The sequence below is a fragment of the Bos javanicus genome, chromosome 11 (genome assembly GCF_032452875.1).
Source record: "Bos javanicus breed banteng chromosome 11, ARS-OSU_banteng_1.0, whole genome shotgun sequence".
In the NCBI taxonomy this organism is placed as follows: domain Eukaryota; kingdom Metazoa; phylum Chordata; class Mammalia; order Artiodactyla; family Bovidae; genus Bos; species Bos javanicus.
The window spans coordinates 71,356,703-71,377,956 of record NC_083878.1 but is presented as its reverse complement, the minus strand read 5'-3'; the positions used below and the strand labels follow the sequence as shown (position 1 = coordinate 71,377,956).

Genomic DNA, 21,254 nt, shown 5'->3' with positions numbered 1-21,254 from the left:
AACCCCATGATCTGTAGCATGCCAGGCTTCCCTGTCCTTCACCATCTCCTGGAGTTTGCTCAAACTCATGTCCACTGAGTCAGCGATACTGTCTAACCATTTTATGGGTGGCCTTACTTGTTTTTCACAACTCCATGATGAAGTTTGCGCATATGATTATATTTGTTTTACAGATAAGGAAACTGAGGCTCCAAAGGCTAAGTGATTTGCCAGAGGTCATAATAGTAAAGCTGTAATTCAAACCTAGATGCTTTCATTCCAAATCCCACACCCTTCCTATGATAGCACTCACTTGTCTTAAATGTATCTTGGATTCAATAACCTTGCTTTATGAATATATTCTTTACTTGGTTCCATCTCTTTGATACCTTGTTTTTATGAAGGTTTTTTGTCTGTGTGTGTTTTTATTACTTAGGGGTGTCGTGGAATATGATGCAGAAGGCTTTACAAAACTCACTCTGTTGCTGATGTGGAAAGATTTTTGTTTCCTTGTACACAGTGAGTATACTTTTGCTATTAGCATGTCAACAAACATTTCTGAATGCACTAAACCACATGTAATAATGAATATAACAGCCTTTAGTGTCCTGACTTAGTTCCTTTTACTTTAGCATAAGTGTATTTACTGCATGATCTCAACCAGGTATAATTTGCTACTTGGGGGATGTATGGTAGTGTCTGGAAACATTTTTGTTTGTCATGATGGTTAGGGGACCAGGGCTGGCTTTGTTGTTCCTGCATCAGTGAGCAGAGGTCAGAGATGCTGTTAAACACCCTCCAGTGCACGGGATAGGCCCCTAAAGCAAAAAGTTATTGAGTCCACAGTGTCGGTAGTGCTGAATTTAAGAAACCCTGTCCTAGAGAGGAGTCTTCCCCAGTGGTGCTAGGAGTAAAGAACCCACCTGCTAATGCAGGAGACGTAGGAGACACAGGTTCGATCTCTGGGTCAGGAGGATCCCCTGGAGGAGGGCATGGCCACCCACTCCAGTATTCTTGCCTGGAGAATCCCATGAACAGAGGAACCTGGTGGGCTACAGTCCGTAGGGTTGCAAAGAATCGGACACCCCTGAAGCAACTTAGCATGCATGCATCCTAGAGAGATTTCTATTTTCTAAGTATCTTTCCACATTCAGGCCTCAAAATCTTCAAGATTAGTCAAAGTGTAGTGCCTTGATCATTTGGTTATCATTCTTACTTTTTAAGGCAGGGGTTCCCAACCTCTAATCCATGGACCAATCCCTCCTGTTAGATCAGTGATGGCATTAGATTAGAAATACAGCACATAATAAATGTAATGCACTTGAATCTCCCCGAACCATCTCCTCCCTGCCCCCAGTCTATGGAAAAATCGCCTTCCACGAAACTGGTCCCTGGTGCCAAAAAGGTTGGGGACCGCTGGCTTAAGGTATTTCCCAATAATAACTGCCTTGTCGGGCAGTGCTTCATATGGAGCTCCTACTCTGTATAACTAGTCTTACATGGGACCATCATTTCAAATGCATCTGAAAAGTGCAAGCATATTGTCTACATTAATTATATGCACAGAAAAGCAGAGTTGGAGAGGTGACAATTTTCATCTTGGGTGTGCCTCTAACTAATTATATGACCTTGTTCAAATTGCTGGGACAAGCCTCCCCCTGCTTTAGTCTCCTCTTATGTCACTGGGGATCGGGTTGTTAAGTCCTATAGAGACATCAGCAGACGGAGCTTATCCTGCAATATAGGACCAGGTGGAAGACGGAGTCCCAGTCAAGGCCTCCTGGCACTCTCCTCTTTGCTCACCATCTTCTGTGGCCCTACCCAGCTGAGCTGTATACTAGTGCTTCCAGCTCTTACTTTTGATTCTGACCTTTTGTATCACAGCTTTGGTTTTCTGTTCTGAGTGTTAATTCCTTTCTGAGATTTCACTTCCTATTTGCCATGTCCGCTTTGCCCCACCATCTTGATCCTGTGATTCTGTGATTCTGTTTCTAGCTTGGTAATCTGACCCTAGATCCTGAGTATATGCTTGGTTTGTCTTTCATGACCCTGGACAGCTGCCTGGGAGATTAGTCTGGTGTGTTTCCTCTAGGCCGGCTCAGCAAGAGGGGTCTGTAACCTGCCACAAATGGTGGTGGCTGTGGGCAGAGGCCTCCCAGAGGAGCTGTGAGAGAAGGATTCAGAAGGAGGGACACATGGAGAGACAGTTAGAAACAGTAAATTACCAAAGTGGCGTGAAATCTCAACAGTCTTCCTGAAAACTTACTTTGGTCTCCTGGCCATGATTCCACTTTCAAAAAAGATGTTGTTCAGTCACTAAGTTGTATGTATCCAACTCTTTGCAAGCCAGGCTTCCCTGTCCTTCACCATCTCCAAGAGTTTGCTCAGATTCATGTTCACTGAGTCTTTGATGCCATCCAACCATCTCATCCTCTGTTGCCTCCTTCTCCGCCTGCCCTCATTCTTTCCTAACATCAGAGTCTTTTCCAGTGAGTCAGCTCTTCCAGGTGACCAAAGTATTGGAGATTCAGCTTCAGCATCAGTCCTTTCAATGAATATTTAGGGTTGATTTCCTTTAGGATTGACTGATTTGATCTCCTTGCAGTCCAAAGGACTCTAAAGAGTCTTCCCCAGCACCAAAGTTCAAAAGTAAAAATTCTTTGGCACTCAGCCTTCTTTATGGTCCAACTCTCACATCTGTACATGACTACTGGAAAAATCATAGCTTTAACTATACGGACTTTTGTCAACAAAGTGATATCTCTGCTTTTTAATATGCTATCTAGGTTTGTCATAGCTTTTCTTCCAAGGAGCATCATCAAAAAAGATGATGTCAGGTCATACCAGATATATGGAAAAAAGAAATCCTTGGCACTGATCTTTCTCGCTGTGTTTTCCACATGGGACTCAAGAATGGCTGCTCTGGTGGTGCTGGCCGGAGAGGTGTTCAGAGACAAAAGAGCGCCCACCTCTCAGTTCCTGTTAGCTCTCTTCTCAGTGTGCTCAGTGTTACAGCAATTCCTGTTCCTTAGGAAGCTCTACTCCCCAAAGAATATTTTCTCCATAGTACAGTGTCCAGTATTTCTTAAAGTTCCTTCTCTATCTTCCTTTGTCAGACATGCAGAATTAAGTCCCAGAGTCATATTTTCAAAGTTACAGTTTCATTTAGTTTTGATTACTTCTTCAGAAACATAGAACCCCCAGACACTCATTAGAACAGGTACAGGGACCTTGAGGTTTGTATAATTAACTCTTTCCAAAGTGTTTCCTTAGGCTCTTACTCCTTTCTTCCCCAGCCCATTTGCTCCCTGCTCTTAGCATCATGGCCACATTCTTGGCTCTTTGGCAGGTAAGATCTTATACAGACAAGGGACAGAATCAAGGGACTTTGATGCTATTTACTACTTAAATAAGTTATTTCCACCCTTTTGCTTCTTATATCTAAAATGTAGGACTTGCTACCTCATCAGAGTGAAACTTGGTTGTTGTTGTTCAGTCACTAAGTCCTGTCCTGCTCTTTGTGACCCTATGGACTGCAGCACACCAAGCTTGATTAGGTAATGCATTTTATTCAGTCATACTGTTAAGCATCTGAAACTTACCTTCTTTGGGAAATAGCTGCTTGCTAGGTTTTAACCCCCAAGGGACTACTTGTTGCTTTTGTTCTTGCCATGAAGATGGGAGTTGAATATGAAGTGGCAGAGACTTAATGATAGAACATTGCAGTGAATTATTCTGAGACCCCAAGAACATGAAAAAGAAAGAAGTGCCTAGAGATGGAGCCAGTTTTCTGTGGCTGGCTCACTAATTCATGGAGATTGAAGAGCTGGCAGGACACGAAATAATGTCTCTGATCTCCCCCACCCTCTGTTCTGCCCAGGCCTGGGAAGAAGACTTTTGAGAGGATAGGTGCTGGCAGGAATTCTGAGCCTTTTGGATGCTATAGGAAAGAGGCACTGTTCTCTTGAGGCCAGTGGCTCTGACCTCAGCCTTTGCCAGAGCGCGGAAGCAAAAATGCCCTAGGGGAAAACATTGTACACATTCTTGGATCTCTCAGGAGACACTGCAACTTCCTGGCATTCTGGTGGTTCCAGGAGTGGGAGCTGTGGCCATGATTATGGCCAGGGAGTATTTTTATCCATTTATTCCTTCTTTCCTTCCTTCATCTAGATCAGTATATCACAAGATTTGGAACCACAGCAAGAGCAAGTACTTGTTCTCATTCAGAAACTGTTTTCAGAAAGGTTTCCTGGTCACCATCTAAGAATTATCTGTAGTGGTTAAATATGTAATTCTGTATTTGTCAAGCTGTTTTTACCTCTGGAGGTAGATGCGGTCTTTAAACCAGCAGCTTTTCAGAATGCTGGGCGACAAGGGAACCAGAGAGCAAGGCATAGTAATGCAGAACAAAAGTAACCACTGGGGAAAATTGACTCTTGGGCCCCTGTCAGCCACACTGGACGGAGGGCAGCTGCCTAACTTCACAGGGTTGCTGCTTGGAAGCAGAGGGTATTAGGATTGTGACAGAATGAGAAGCTGTCTTTTCCCATTACCTGCAATCCCTGTAAATGACCCTTTGAGTCATTCAGCCTGGACCATAGGCCTTCTCTCCCTGCAAAACACCTATTAGACGAAATCTGACTGTTTTAGGTGTTCCATTTCGTTTCATCTCTATGCCTAACCCAATCAATTTAGCCCAATGCAACTGAGTTCTGAGTTTATGGAGAACCTGCTGTGTGCTCAGTATTGTGCTACGTCCCAGAGGATATAAGTAAATAACTCAGGCTTGACCTTAAGACAGTTGGAGTCTACACAAGGGTTGACTGCCTACAGCCTATGGGCCAAACTCCACCCTCAGTCTATTTTTATATGGCCCTCGAGCTGAGAATGGTTTTTATGTTTTTAAAGGGTTGTTGAGGAGGGATGAGAAGAATATGCAACAAAAATGATAAAGTCTCAAATATTTACCCTTTGACTCTTTACAAAGTTTGCCAACCCCTGACCTAGTTAATGAGACAAGAGATCAGATAAAGGTGAAGTATACTGATATGCATTTTTTTAAAAGCAAATATTTTGTGAGCTTGCTTACTGTATACAAGGCACAAAGTGATATATAGCCCAGAGAAAACTTCATGTATTTTATATATGAGAGAATTAGAAAGACACCCTCCCTAATGGAGTCTAATAAGAGAAAGAGACAATAAAGAAGTAAACTAACAAATATATGTTACAAATGGTCATAAATACCATAATGGAGCAAAACAGAGGGCTTTGAAAGAGCTTAAAAGGGGAGCTGTTGTTAGGATGGTCAGGGAAGCCTTCTCATAGGAGGTGACAATTCAACTGAAACCTTGATGAGCAGTTATTCAGATTCAGGGAGATTTCAGGTGGGGAAATGTCAGCTTCCGCAAAGAGCTACAAAAGGCAGTAAAGAATTCTGCATGCGCCCGAGTGGCTGGAGCACAGTGAGCAAGGAGAGAGTCATACAAGAGAGGTTAGAAAGAGAGTCAGGGCCGGGTACGAGTGCCTCACAGGCTGTATGTATCAGGATGGAGTAGCAGGTGCTTGAAAAACAATGGTTTAACCAAAATAGAAGTTTATTTCTTTCTTGTGTATAAACAAGGAGTCCAGGTCAGGAATGACAAATCCAAAGGACACGTGGGACCAAAATTCCTTCAGGCTTTATCCTCTATCATCCTTTGGTGTGGTTTTCTTGCTTAAAGTCCAAAAAAGCTGTTGGAACTCTAACCGTCACATCCATTATCCAAGTAACAGAATAGATAAATGATGGAAAGAGGGTGCAGACCTTCTCTTCTCATATGGTGCAGGCCATATGAGACTTAGTTCATATGGCCTCAGCATGTGTGCTCAGGCAGACTGGGAAATGTAGTTCTTTTTCTGGGGCAACAAATGCCCAGCTAAAAATCAGAGTTCTTTTAACTTGAGTGAGAAAGAGAGAATGGCTATTGAGTAAGCAACTTCTAGTCTCTTTCAATCCAAGGAGAGGAATTTAGATATAGGTCAGATTTCTGTCAGAAAATGGATGGCACATCACACAGGTGGTGGTGGTTTAGTTGCTAAGTCGTGTTCGACTCTTGAGACCCCATGGACTGTATCCCGCCAGGCTCCTCTGTCCATGGGGATTCTCCAGGCAAGAATACTGGAGTGGGTTGCCATTTCCTTCTCCAGGGGATCTTCCCAACCCAGGAATCGAACCCAGGTCTCCTGTATTGCAGGCAGATTCTTTACTGATGGAGCTATGAGAGAAGCCCCATTACATCTCAGGGGTACTTAGGGAGAATTCAGTGGAACCAAAAGGGCTGATTAGCCACAGCAATAGGGAGTCATGACCTTCCCTAGGACCCCTGGGGTGAGAGGAGAGTGTGGGTACCAGAAGCTGGAAAGAACTATAGTTGTTGCTGTAGGAAGGGGTTTTCTGGCAGGAACTGGGGACGGCCTTTCATTGAGGAGTGTGGATACTACTAACAGATGCAGGAAGGATTATTTCTACTTTCAGTTCTGTCTGTTTTGTTCTTAGGTACATGTCCATTCATAATTGTTTCATCCTCCAACGTTTTGACCTTTTTATCATTATGAAATATTCCTCTTTGTCTCTAGTGATATGTCTGAACTTAAAGTCTATTTCATCTGATATTAATAACCTGCTCTAGCTCTATTTTGTTTATTGTTTGCTTGGTATACCTTTTCCAGCTCACTGCTTTCAACCTTTTTTTTTTTTTCCCTAAATGCCTTTAAATCTAAGTGTGTCTCATAGATAGCATATGTTTGGGTTTTGCTTTCGTATGCATTTAAAGAAACTCTGCTGTTTTATTAAGATAGTTTACTCCATTGACATTGTATGTAATTGTTGGTATGGTTGGATTGGGGGCTGCCATTTTGATATGTTTTCTCTTTGTCTCATTCTTTTTTTTGTTCCTCTTTTACTGCCTCATTTGTGTCAAGCAGAATTTTTTAGTGTACTGTTTTGATTGTTGATATTTCAGCTACCATTTGGTTGTTATTTTCGTAGCAGTCTTTTCTAGATATCTCAGTATGCATCTTTAGCTGACCCAGTCTACTTCGAGATTAATGATGACTTGATTCTGGTAAAATATAACAATTTTGCCCCTCTGCCTCTCCCTTTATTGTGCTCTTATTGTCATATATGTTATAGTGATATGTGTCACTATGTAAATACAACAGTACAGCTTTTTGTATTATTGTTATAAATAATCTTATATTTTTCAAAAAAAATTAAAAGAAGGTAATAATTTTCTTTGTATTTTGCTTGGTCAATTATTTAAGGTACATCTTAGTAGGACCTTGTTACTCCATTTCATAGTTGTAGTAGAGGCAGAGGGAAGTGGCAGGGTTTATTTTTTCTAGCAGATGATGAGTTTTTACTCTGATTTTTTTCCTTTATTTTAAATAATTAAAAGTTAACACAGTTTTCTTTTTTTTTATTTTATTTTATTTAACTTTACAATATTGTATTGGTTTTGCCATATATCAAAATGAATCTGCCACAGGTATACATGTGTTCCCCATCCTGAATCCTCCTCCCTCCCCATACCATCCCTCTGGGTTGTCACAGTTTTCTTAATATACTTTTCGTATTTGTTTTTATCTGTCTCTTTCCATTCATTCATTACTTTTAAGCTTACTTTTAAACTGTTCAGAAAACAGTTATTTTACTTTATAAAGAGCTCAGTTTCTGATAAGTTTTTTTTTTTTTTTTAAGCTAGAGGAGATTGACATCTGCAGACTAATTTTGCTAGTCATTTAAATAATTCTTTCCTCATAGGCCTGTAATCAAGGCCAATAAGCTAGAAATCAGGACAGCTTTTGAAATTTTAAGTAAAAATCAGAGGCTTCTGTTTATTGTTGCAAATGCCCCTTCCAAGCTCTGATTGTGTTAGGCTGTGTGATTGCTGGTCTAACCAAGGAAATTATTTACATTGATGTATCACTGTCTTTTCACCACTCAAGGCAGAGCTATTAAAGTGACAGCTACTCATCTCCTGAGCAAAGTGGTGTGAACTCATCTCTTTGTCACAGAAACAAAGTCTTGTAGAATATTTAGCAGCAGCAAACAAGATAGCTACTAGATAATTTAGTAAAACCCCAACTGTGCGGTTTCCCAAACCTACTTACTTTTTGAATACAGATCACATTTTTATATAAATAAGCAGATTTGAAGAGTAAATCAGTCAACAAAGTGATTAAAACTAGGATATGCATGAGAATTCATTTCAAACCAGATTATGAAAAGTGTAATATAATTTTAGAATTAGTATACTTAGATCAGGCATATATCAAACTTCATGATTTAATTTTATCATTTTGGTAGAAATAATAACTATCAAAGCAACAAGAACTAAAATTGATTATGAACAAAAGGCAAAACCAATCAATTCTCTGTACTGTTCAAAATGATTTAAAAATACAGAAAAAGATAAAAGAAAATCTGCTATCTAATGCAAAATGCCTTTTTGCTTTGATTAAGAGAACTATGGGTCTTTTAGATACTTTAAACATTTGGGTTAATTTTTATCCTGGACTTCCTTGAAAGTGGTTAGCTCTGCTGGGCAAAGTGGTTTTTGTCTTTTGATTACACACACAAACACACCCTATTCAAGGTTTACAGCTCAAATAACTCCAATCCTTTAGAAACCACTATCACTATTTTGATTCAGATTGAAACTTCTGTTTCATGTTGAGAGTTTACTTCCAGAAAGTCTTTTTTTTGTAATTTCTGACAATGATCTGAGAATTGTTTCATTAATTTTCATCGGGAATATTCTCTTCATTAGATTACCTTGTGAGACCTTTTCAGTGACTTTAAAGGACTTGTAAGGAAAGAGGTTGTGAATATCAGGTCAGTTCAGCTCAGTCGCTCAGTCGTGTCCAACTCTTTGCGACCTATGGACTGCAGCACGCAAGGCTTCCCTGTCCATCACTAGCTCCTGGAGTTTACTCAGACTCATGTCCACTGAGTCAGTGATGCCATCCAACCATCTCATCCTCTGTTGTCCCCTTCTCCTCCCACCTTCAATCTTTCCCAGCATCAGGGTCTTTTCAAATGAATCAGCTCTTCGCATCAGGTGGCCAAAGTATTGGAGTTTCAGCTTCAACATCAGTCCTTGCAATGAATATTCAGGACTGATTTCCTTTAGGATTGACTGGTTGGATCTCCTTGCTGTCCAAGGAGCTCTCAAGAGTCTTCTCCAACACCACAGTTCAGAAGCATTAATTCTTCAGCGCTCAGCTTTCTTTATAGTCCAACTCTCACATCCATACATGACTCCTGGAAAAATCATAGCTTTGACTGACAGACCTTTATTGACAAAGTAATGTCTCTGCTTTTTAATCTGGTGTCTAGGTTGGTCATAGCTTTTCTTTCAAGGAACAAGTGTCTTTTAATTCCACACGATTCCAAATACCTTCTTATATATGTTATAGTATTCTTTTCAACTGTAATTATTGGATTAGTGCAATTGCTAAAGTGAATTTATCTGATTTAAGAAAGGTCATGAAAACTCAGTGTTTTTAACTTAAAAATGTTTGTAACTGCTTTTGAATTAACAAATTATAACACAACAAGGCACCTAACTCAATGAAAGAAAGGACTCATTTTACAGAGAGTAACTTTTATAGTATCAATCTCATTTAGTCTAACCTTTCCTTAGAATTAATTTTGAGATATTATTGAAACATGGGCATTATTTTGGTGTAAAACTTTTGGTGTTGTTGAAGATAATAGTTATGGTAACAGTAGGTAGCAGATATTAACTGTATACCATGCTCCAGACACTGTTCTCAATATTTGTGCATATATATATGTGTGTGTATGTGTGTGTGTGTGCGCGTGTATATATACATATATATAAAAAAATATATAGTTATTCTTCCTCTTCATCCTTCTGAGGATAATTACTAGTAGTTCCCCATTTTACAAATGACAAATCTGTGGCACAGAAAGAATAAATATATTCACTCTGACAGAGTTGGGATTTAAATCCACGAACCGATTCCAGAGCTCATATGAAAATGAACTGCATTTCTACAATGGCTTCATGTCATTGGTTGGCAGTGTCCCCACAAATGTGATGAATGTTGCAAGCCTTTGGAGTTTTACAGAGAACTGTGAGTCCCAGGAACTAAAGTAAAGGGTCAGTGTCCATCCATGCAGTGGGAGATAGGCATGTAGTGTCTCATCTGCCAGGAACATGGGTGAACATCTCACCAATGATGTTACTGATTTGAAAGCAGTGGGGTATAAAACTGGTGTTGCTCCTCAATGGTGGTAACAGTTTGTCCAGCTGTGATCCCCTGTCCAGTGGCACAGGTATATTGGCTCAAGAAGGGTTTCACTCTGTGGCCATAGGAAGACAAAAATAAGTGGTTTAATTAAGGAATTACCAGCTCCTGCAGCCACTATGAAAAACAGTATGGAAGTTCCTTAAAAAACTAAAAATAAAATTACCATATGATCCAGTAATCCCCCTACAGGGCATATAGCCAGAAAAGATAAAAACTCTTAATTCCAAAAGATATAATACATGCATCCCAATGTTCATAACAGTACTATTTACAGTAACCAAGATATGGAAGCAACCTAGGTGTCCATCAGCAGATGAGTAGATAAAGAAGATATGGTATACATACAAAATAGAGTATTACTCAGCCATAGAATAGAATGAAATATTGTCATTTGCAGCAACATGGATAGACATAGAGATGATCAAACTAAGTGAAGTAAGTCAGACAAAGACAGATATTATATGATATCACTTATTTGTGAAATCTAAGAAAATAATACAAATGAACATATTTAGAAACAGAAACTCATACATAGAAATCAAACTTAGGGTTATCAAAGCAGAAAGGGGGAAGGAGATAAATTAAGAGTATGGGATTAACAGAGACACACTATTATATATAAAATAGATAAGGGTTTTTACTGTATAGCATAGGGAATTCAAAAGCTTGTAATAACTTATAATGGAGAAGAGTGTCAAAAGAATGTGTGTGTGTGTGTATGTGTGAGTGTGTATGTGTGTATCTGAATCATTTTGCTATATACCTGAAACTAATACAATATTGTAAATCAACTATAGTTTAATTTTTTAATAATGAAGATTTGGAAAAAAACAAACCAAAATGAACAAAAAAGAATTACCAGTTCCTAATTATTAAAAACTAGATTTAAGCTGTTGAGACATAGTGAACGTGGTCAGTTAGAATGGTTCATTATATAAAGACTGTGCAAACCTACAAAGTCAAATGTTATGTGAGCCAAATAGGCAACGTAGATGGAGTAGCCCAGGTTCTAAGACAACAGAGTGTGGTAGGAAACTGTGGCAAGCTGCAGACTCCTTTACATGATTTAAAAAACTTTTAATATATAGAGTACAATGCAAGCATTTCTGTGGGCTTGATCTATCCTGAAAGTCTATGAAACTTTTTTAAAAAAATATTTTTTAACACTTTTTATTATAAAAAATTTCAAACAAAACACAAAAAAGAGAGAAAAATATAATGAACCCCCATGTACCCATCATCCATATTGCAATTTTGTCTACCTTATTTCTTTTTTTTTAATTTTCTGAAATATTTTGCAGCATATGTGAAATATGATCTCACCTATAATTCAGCGTGTATCTCTAGCAGATAAGAAAATTTTCAAAGAAGATGTAACCAAAATAACATTACATCTAAAATTATTTAATATTATCTAATAGCCAGTCTATGTTCAAATTTTCCTATTTGTCTCAGACATGTTTCTTTTTTGGTTTTTGTTCTTTTTTTACAGTTCGTTTTGTTCAAAGCAGGATCCAAATAAGTCAAGACCCATAAATCTTGAAAAATCTTTCTTTAGAAATGTGGGCCCAAGTAATGGGTATCACTACCCATTTTCCTTGCCCTAAATTTAGTTTAAAAAGCTAAGGAGTGAAATCGTTGAAGACATCACTTCACCCATGGGCCCATAGAAGACAGCTTCTCACATTAGTGTACTACCTTCCAGTTTCAAAAGTGCTTTTTATCATCTTGTTTACAATATGAGCTATCTATCTCAATGCCAGTTTTGGATAGAATTCCTAGCACTTGAATGAATGGTCAGAGGCCATCTTGCCTAGGGATTTTTAATTTTTTTTATGCCAAAGACTCCTTTGGTGAACCCTATAGATTCATCCTTCAGTGTTTTAAAATGCATTAAGTGTATAGTATACTACAAGGAAACCAATTAAAGTGCTGTTACTACATCTTTAAAAAATAATAACAGATATAATTCTTTTTAAATACCTTAAATAACCATATCCACGGCAAATCTAATAATCACTGCAATTTTGAAGTAGTGACGAACATAGACTATTTTGAAAATATGAGCAACAACCACAATGTGATATAAAAATACCTGTGATTTTTCTTGATACCAAAGTCAGGGTACTGCTAACACTGCTACAGATGGTTGCCTGCATTCATAATTAGAAGAAATGCTAAATTTCAGTTAAAAGTAGTGAATATAAAGATATACATTTTTCCCATGCAAGTTCCAAGATGCCCTGAATTTTATCCAAGGACCTTTGTGGAAGGCAAGGAAGAGAAGGGGGTTGCATGGACCTCAGATTAAGAATCTCTGAAAACCTGTGTTACAGGAGTAGGACGTGGCTCAGTGGCTGACCTGGGGCCATGCATGATGTTAGGGGAAGAATAGGACTAGAAACCAGGTTTCCTAAATCCAGTTGTTTTTCCTGTGTTTGAATGGCTCAGTTCCAAGATACTAAGATAGGTGAGCACTTTTATAACAGTATGTGTTCAGTATTGTACTGCTGACATCTTAACACTAGCCTGAAGAACTAAATAATGTTCAGCATAAGGAAAATGCCAGAAAATAATGCTCAGATTTGAGGTTTAATGGCTTTTTCATTTACATATTGTATACTTCCTAACTGTACAAGTGCAACTTTCATAAGTCAGTGAGGCAGATTTTACCATGAGGATAGCAAGAAGTTACTGAAGGGACTTCCCTGGTGGTCCAATCTGCCTTCCAGTGCATTTGACCCCTGGTTGGGGAGTTAAGATCCCACAGGCCATGTCCCAACTGAGCCTGTGTGCCAGAACTGGAGAGAATCTGAGCACCGCAACAAAAGATCCTGTGTGACATGACTAAGACCCCAAACCAAAAATAAATAAATACATTTTTTAAAGTCATGTAGCCTTAAAAAAAAAAAAAAAAAGTCACTGAAGAATGCCTAATAGAGAAGGGACAAATATTTGCTTTTCATAAAAACAGATTATTCTCATATATAGATGATTTGAAACGTGAACCAGGAAATCGGAAAGATAGATTAGGCAAAAGATGATTAGACCGGAACTAGAGCGGTCATAATAGAGATGAAGGGAAAGAAGATATTTCCAGAAATATTTTGGAAGTAAAACTGGCAAAACTGAGTAATTGCTCCCAGTGAAGGACTGAAAAGAAGTAGGATGATTCCCAGCTTTCTTCCATAAGCATCTGTTGGCCGATGATGCCAACCACTTGGAGCAGGGGTTATGTGAGGAGGAGCAGATTTGGAAATGCTGAGCTCAGTTTGGGATATGTTGAGTTTTATGAGCCACTGGATATCCAGGTGAAGAATCAATGAATGAACATTTACATAAAATGAACGTGTGGTGGAGATTCTCACGGGCTTCACCTGGAGTCCATCCCAAGCTAGAAACCCCTGGTCATCCCCAGTCTGGACGATTCAGAACTATTTGGCCTGACTGAACCCTTAACAAAAGGATTCAGTCATACGTCACACTGACAGAGTTTTGGTTTGAAACTTGAAACCTTGTTGGTAACTTTTCCTCCTATAGAGGTGGTCCAAATTCTTAACATGGTCTGGTGTGGAATGTACTGTAAGAGGCTTTAGAAAGTGATTTCTGAACTGAGAATGACCTTTGGGTAAATTTAAACCCTTTTAAACCCTTGTGTTCAGATAGGTGAAGTGAATGTCAAGACACAATTGAAAGGACAAATACCGTGTGATTCTACTTGTATGAGGTACCTACAGTAGTCAGTGTCACAGACCGAAAGCGGAATAGAGGTTACCAGGGAAGAGGCAGACGGGGAGTGGGGCGTTGTTGTTTAACAGGGAGAGGTTCAGTTTGGGAAAAGTCCTGGAGATGGATGGTGGTGCTGTTTACCCAGCACTGTCAGTGTACTTAAAGCCACAGAACCGTACATTCAAAAATGGCTGAAATGGTAAGTTTTATGTTTTACCACAATTTGAAAAATGAAGAAATAAAAAAACCAATTCATTAGTAGGCAGGCATCTTATTAACCACATTTCTTCAGTCTTAGTTAACCTGGTATTTTTTTCTCTTCAGTTCATTCTCAGAGGATACTGAGATGATAAGAAGTGCCTTCTGGTGATAGGTGATGATGATAGTGATCATGATGATGCCATTGTCTTATTAATACATAAATAAAATCACTTATTGAATGCTCATTATGTGCAAAGTGCTGTGCTAAGTAGTACTTAACATTCCTAATTCCATGTACTTCTCTCAACAGCCTTATAAGATGGCTACTTATCCCCATTCTACAGTAGAGAAAACTGAAGCACCTAGAAATAAAGTAACTTGCCGGGTCACCTAGCTAGTAGTTGAGGGAACAGCATTTGAACTAAGACCTTTCCAGAACTCTTGTTCTCCACATTCACTAAAGCTTCCCAGCCCATGTCCTGGGACACACTCATGGGGTGGGGACAAGCTCCAGGTAGCCTGCTGATCATTTCAGTCCTTGGAAATAAGGACTGGGCTCAGGACTGGCTCCTATAGTTAGTGATCTCTGTCTGCCTTACATAATTTTCCTGTTGTGCCATAAAATAGCTTTACATATTTTTCCTGTTCTGCCATAAAATCATAGCACTTTCCGAGTTCAGTTCAGTCACTCAGTCATGTCTGATTCTTTGTGACCCCATGAGCTGCAGCACAACAAGCCTCCCTGTCCAACACCAACTCCTGGAGCCTATCCAAACTCATGTCCATTGAGTCGGTGATGCCATCCAACCATCTCATCCTCTGTTGTCCCCTTCTCCTCCTGCCCTCAATCTTTCCCAACATCAGGGTCTTTTCAAATGAGTCAGCGCTTCACATTAGGTGGCCAAAGTATTGGAGTTTTCAGCTTCAACATCAGTCCTTCCAATGAATGCCCAAGACTGATCTCCTTTAGGATGGACTGGTTGGATCTCCTTGCAGTCCAAGGGACTCTGAAGGGTCTTCTCCAACACCACAGTTTAGAAGCATCAATTCTTCGGTGCTCAGCTTTGTTTATAGTCCAACTCTCATATCCATACATGACTACAGGAAAAACCATTGCCTTGACTAGACGGACCTTTGTTGACAAAGTAATGTCTCTGCTTTTTAATATGCTCTCTAGGTTGGTCATAACTTTCCTTCCAAGGAGTAAGCGTCTTTTAATTTCATGGCTGCAATCACCATCTGCAGCAATTTTGGAGCCCCCAAAAATCAAGTCAGCCACTGTTTCCACTGTTTCCCCATCTATTTGCCATGAAGTAATGGCACCTGATGCCATGATCTTAGTTTTCTGAATGTTGAGCTTTAAGCCAACTTTTTCACTCTCCTCTTTCACTTGCATCAAGAGGCTCTTTAGTTCCTCTTCACTTTCTGCCATAAGGGTGGTGTCATCTGCATATCTGAGGTTATTGATATTTCTCCTGGCAATCTTGATTCCAGCTTGTGCTTTGTCCAGCCCAGCAGTTTCTCATGATGTACTCTGCATAGAAGTTAAATAAGCAGGGTGACAATATACAGCCTTGACGTACTCCGTTTCCTATTTGGAACCAGTTTGTTGTTCCATTTCCAGTTCTAACTGTTGCTTCCTGACCTGCATACAGGTTTCTCAAGAGGCAGGTCAGGTGGTCTGGTATTCCCATCTCTTTCAGAATTTTCCACAGTTTATTGTGATCCACACAATCAAAGGCTTTGGCATAGTTAATAAAGGAGAAATAGATGTTTTTCTGGAGCCCTCTTGCTTTTTTGATGATCCAGCGGATCATCAAATTTGATTTGGCAACTTGATTTCTGGTTCCTCTGCCTTTTCTAAAACCAGCTTGAACATTTGAAAGTTCACATTCTGTGAGAATGTGGTCCACTGGAGAAGGGAATGGCAAACCACTTCAGTACTCCTGCCTTGAGAACCCCATGAACAGTATGAAAAGGCAAAAAGATAGGACACTGAAAGATTAACTCCCCAGGTCGGTAGTTGCCCAATATGCTACTGGAGATCAGTGAAGAAATAACTCCAGAAAGAATGAAGGGATTGGAGCCAAAGCAAAAATAGCACCCAGTTGTGGATGTGACTGGTGATAGAAGAAGCAAGGTCCAATGCCGTAAAGAGCAATATCGCATAGAAAGCTGGAATGTGAGGTCCATGAATCAAGGCAAATTGGAAGTGGTCAAACAGAAGATGGCAAGAGTGAACGTTGACATTCTAGGAATCAGCAAACTAAAATGGACTACAACGGGTGAATTTAACTCAGATGACCATTGTATCTACTACTGTGGGCAAGAATCCCTTAAAAGAAATGGAGTAACCATCATAGTCAACAAAAGAGTCCAAAATGCAGTACTTGGATGCAATCTCAAAAACAACAGAATGATCTCTGTTTGTGTCCAAGGCAAACCATTCAATATCACAGTAATTCAAGTCTATGCCGTGACCAGTAACACTGAAGAAGCTGAAGTTGATGGTTCTATGAAGACCTACAAGACCTTTTAGAACTAACACCCAAGAAAGATGTTCTTTTCATTATAGGGGACTGGAATGCAAAAGTAGGAAGTCAAGAAACACCTGGAGTAACAGGCAAATTTGGCCTTGGAGTACAGAATGAAGCAGGGCAAAGGCTAATAGAGTTTGCCAAGAGAATGCACTGGTCATAGAAAACACCCTCTTCCAACAACACAAGAGAAGACTTTACACATGGGCATCACCAGATGGCCAACACCGAAATCAGACTGATTGTATTCTTTGCAGCCAAATATGGAGAAGCTCTATACAGTCAGCAAAAATAAGACCAGGAGCTGACTGGCTCAGATCATGAATTCCTTATTGCCAAATTCAAACTTTCTGAGTACATGCTATCATTTGAAAGCGGTTGGGGAGCACAGTATATAAATTATATAACAGTATGTATGCAACATAATACTATACTGCCTCTTCTATAACAATCAAAAGACTCTGTGTGTGTGATCAAGAGAGTGCCTACCCTAGTGTACATGAGGGTTTGAATTCTGAGTCTTAGTTCTTTTCTGTAAATGAGTTATTTATCCCTGCGTTACTTCTGATGCTCCCAACTATGAATCTGTCTCTTTGTACTGTGAGTCTTTTGAACTCTCCCAAGTGTTGAAAAGGTGGATTAAGAGTTCCCTGTCTCTAGGGAGACCATAGTACCCACCAGTGATCAGCACTTTGCATACAGGGGAGCTTAGTGAAGATAATTACAAAAATGAATCTCTCCATGCGGCCATGGAATTAGCAACTACATTCACATTTAAAATGCCACGCACCCAGCAATCGCTGACCTAAACCCGTGTCTGAACTCAGTTTGTTTCCCAATAAAGATACAAGTTTAGTTCTGTGCATGTTTCTAGTTCGTCTGTTAGGCTGGGTCTTACTTCGCTTTATAGACCCTAACATTTGTGGAAATGGAGTTCGCCTTTTTATGTCCTCCCAGGTGGCAGCTGCGTGTAACTCCATGAACATTTAAGCATATTCTTCATGACAGGCACCATACTGAATGCTAAAGATAGAGGGCTGAAGGGGACATGTTCATTTTCCAAAGGAACTCGCAGTCTGCTATACTCAAATTCCCTGAGGCTTTTCCTAATAAACACTCTTCTTTTTTTAAAATCTCTTCTGCTATGCTAATATTTCTTATTTTTCCATTTGGCTGTAGCATGGAAACCTCATATGTTTTGTAAACTGTCTCCTATGTCAGACAAATTAAAAGAATTTGCAAAGTTTATGCTTCGGTTCATGTTTGGTTGAGACCTCAGAAATGAACTGTGGTCTCAGCAAAGCATCTCCCAATGGCATAGCCTCTGTTTTATGTTGAAAGAATGGAGAGGGCCAAACCTTCTGTTCACACTGTTCCACCACAGTCAGTCAATGAGAAGGTAGAAGCCATTTCGATTGGGACAGTGCTGGAACACTGTATTTACAAGAAAATGAAAACATGCGCACTTGGCCTTCAACCAAGAGGACAGAATACTTCAAAAGGCCCATTCTTCTGGAAGGTGAACAGCCCAAGATTGCAGGCTTAGTGGACTCCACAGAGAGTAAACAGAAAGAGACTATACACTCTAAGGTTCAAAGACGGTTTACTCCACATCATTGACTGTTTCCATTATTGTCGAGATGGTGAAAGCTGCAGAAAACCAACACAGTCAGAAAGAACTGCTTCTTGATTTCAGCTTTTCAAATTTAATTCTTGTAACAACTAGAAAGTCCTTTGAGACAACCCAGGTTTTACTTTGGTACCCTGAGAGCATTTGTGTTTTAAACTGCTTAAAACCCAGAGGAAGTCCTGACTGGTGGTTATAGAGCAGATATGGGAGGAAAGAGCTCAGCTGCTATTTCTAATCTCCTTTTGTCTGGTTGACTGAGTTAGGTCAGCCTCAGTTTCCCCATATAAAGTGATCATTTAATTAATTGGTGTTCTGAAACATTGTAATAAGCTAAGGAGCAGAAAATTGAAAAGCAAGAGTAGCAGTTCCAGTGGTCCCCTGCTCCATGATTCCTGGGTATTTCCAATTTGGAGAGACAGGAAGGAGGTAAGACCTCGTCCAGAATTCTCTGGCATGTGCAGACTTATACTAAGACACACACACTGGTATACACAAATACACACCCCAGTGATAACACTCAGCAGACTTCATCCTTCTGGAACTAAGGCTTTGAGAAAAACAAAAGTAACTGTCACACCCACACACACAAAATAGGAATCCTCCCTAAGAATGTCCCTTAAATGTTGTATTTTATTGTTTGAATAGGCGATATATATTCACCTAGTTTTAAAAAAAGGCACACTATGAAAAATCTCACCCCCCTCAATCCACCCTGTTCGTCATCTTGTCGCTTTTATTAGTTTTTAGATTCAGGCTTACATAGTTTCTGTATGCGAATAAAGTAAAAATGAGTATATACTGTTGATTTTTTTTTCTTTATTACATGAGAAGCAGTGTATTTCACACTCGGTCTGCACCTGGAACAAGGAGGACCTTTATCTTGTTACCACAAAGGCGTAGTCCCTAACAGCCCCTCAGTCTTGGTCACTGAGTTCACACAAAGGCTCAGCGCCCACCGCTTTCCAGCGCTTATAAATGTAGGTGGATTTGTACAATGCTTTGTCATTGCAAAGTTGTTACTAGAAATGAGTCTTCAATATCCTGTGTAAAACTTTTTAGTGTTTCAAAGTACTTTCCTATTTATCATCTTGTGTAATTTGAATCTGCCAAAACCCTATGAAGTTTTAGGGCAGGTACTATCCTTGTTTTTAAGGTGAAGAAACCAAGGGCATAGGGTGTTCCCTGGGGCACACCCCTGGGTCTAAGGGCCATCCTCTCTACCTGACACCACTTTATTTTGCTGTTTTCTGAAAAAAAGGGAGAAACTGCCTTCCGTCTTTTGTTTAATACTTCTCCATATTTATGATACTGTCTTTCACAGTTTTGTAAACCTTTTTCTTTTCAGATAATTCTATAATACCTGTGAGGGTAGCATGTAACACAGAGGGATGCTGGGTTCCCTTCATCCAGTCTCCTCCTTGAACACGTGTGGTGCGTTATCAGCAACCAGGATATTGACATTGACACAACCAAGACGCAGAAAGTCTCCATCACCCCATGGATTCCCTGGTGCCATTTTATAGGCATACCTCCCTTACTCCCTCCTCAACCCTAGCCCTGACCTGACCCCTTCTGACACATATACACACACTCTAATCTATTTTAATGGAGGTTGTATTAGTCAGGAAAGCCTTACAGATATAACAAGCAACCAGCCCCCATCTCTGTGGCTAACAGTAAAGGTTTATTTTTTGTGATATCACTTCACTGATGGTCATTGGGCAGTTTGGGAAGGGCCCTGCTTCTTGCAGGCATCCCAGGACCTGGGTGTTTCTGTTCAGTAGCTCCACCATCCCTTGTGGCCTCAGCATTCTCCACTGCATCTTCTGCCTCAGGCCAGCGTGTCCAGGGTTGTAGGGCCAGGTCTAGAAGGGGCATTTATCCCTCCCGTCCACAGTCCATAGGTCAGAATTAAGTCATGTAGCTTCACCTCATTGTAGAAACGCCGAGAAATTTTGTTTGGCTTTGCCCAGGAGGAAGTGTTTGAGGCACACGTGTACAAGAGTAGTCACGGTGGCATTGTTAGCTGTGGTATCAGCTAATGAGAGAGTGAGTGTTCACTCATAGGGGAATGGATAAATAATGTTAAACTCATCCCACAGAATATTACGCAGTTGTGGAAATGACAAAACCGTATCTGTACATGATGAAGATGAAATCTTAGAAACTCAATGTTGACTCAAAGAAGCCAGTTATAGGAGACACCCTAGGTGATACAATTTATATATAAAAAGCTCAAAAGTAAGCAGAACCAGACACTCTATTATTTAGGGATAGGGATATAGGCAGTAAAATCATGTTTTAAAAAACCAAAAAGGGACCTCCCTAGAGGTCCAGAGGCTAAGATTCTGTGCTTCCAGTGCAGGGGTCCCAGGTTCAGTCCCCGATCAAGGACCAGATCCCACATGCCATGCCACAGCTAAGACCTGGCACAGTCAAATAAGAAAGAAAATATTTTTTAGAAAGGAATGACAGCGGACAGTGGCTATCTCTGGGCAGAGAGGCAGGGGGTGAGTGGAGAGGGAGCACACAAAGGGCTTCCAGCTGTAGGTAATGTCTTTGTTCGGAAAGGGAGTGTGGATTCATGCACGTTCTGTTTTTTCAACATGTTGTATGTGTATTACAAGTATTCTTTGATATGTATCAGATATTACATAGTAAGTTTAAAAATGAACTGAAACACTATCATTAGTAGCAATACAAATAAAGCTTTATTAGTTATAAGAATGTGACAAGGAACAGACGCATCACTTGAAAAGGTGACATAGTAATTGGTATTCCTCATGCAGTGAAAGCGACCCACTTGGGGGCGGGTCCACTTGAGATCACAGACGTTGCTGGCCCTGTGGTTGGGG

The 21,254-nt window shown here is 40.0% G+C and overlaps 1 protein-coding gene across 5 annotated transcripts in view; it reads left to right on the top strand.

Moving 5' to 3' along the window:
• BABAM2 (BRISC and BRCA1 A complex member 2) overlaps positions 1 to 21,254 on the top strand; it is a 438,330-nt gene that overhangs the window by 346,613 nt on the left and 70,463 nt on the right. For all 5 annotated transcript variants that reach the window (XM_061431264.1, XM_061431265.1, XM_061431268.1 and 2 more), the window contains one exon: positions 416 to 498. In XM_061431264.1, the coding sequence (XP_061287248.1) occupies positions 416 to 498 (83 nt within the window). The remainder of the gene's footprint in view (positions 1 to 415; positions 499 to 21,254) is intronic.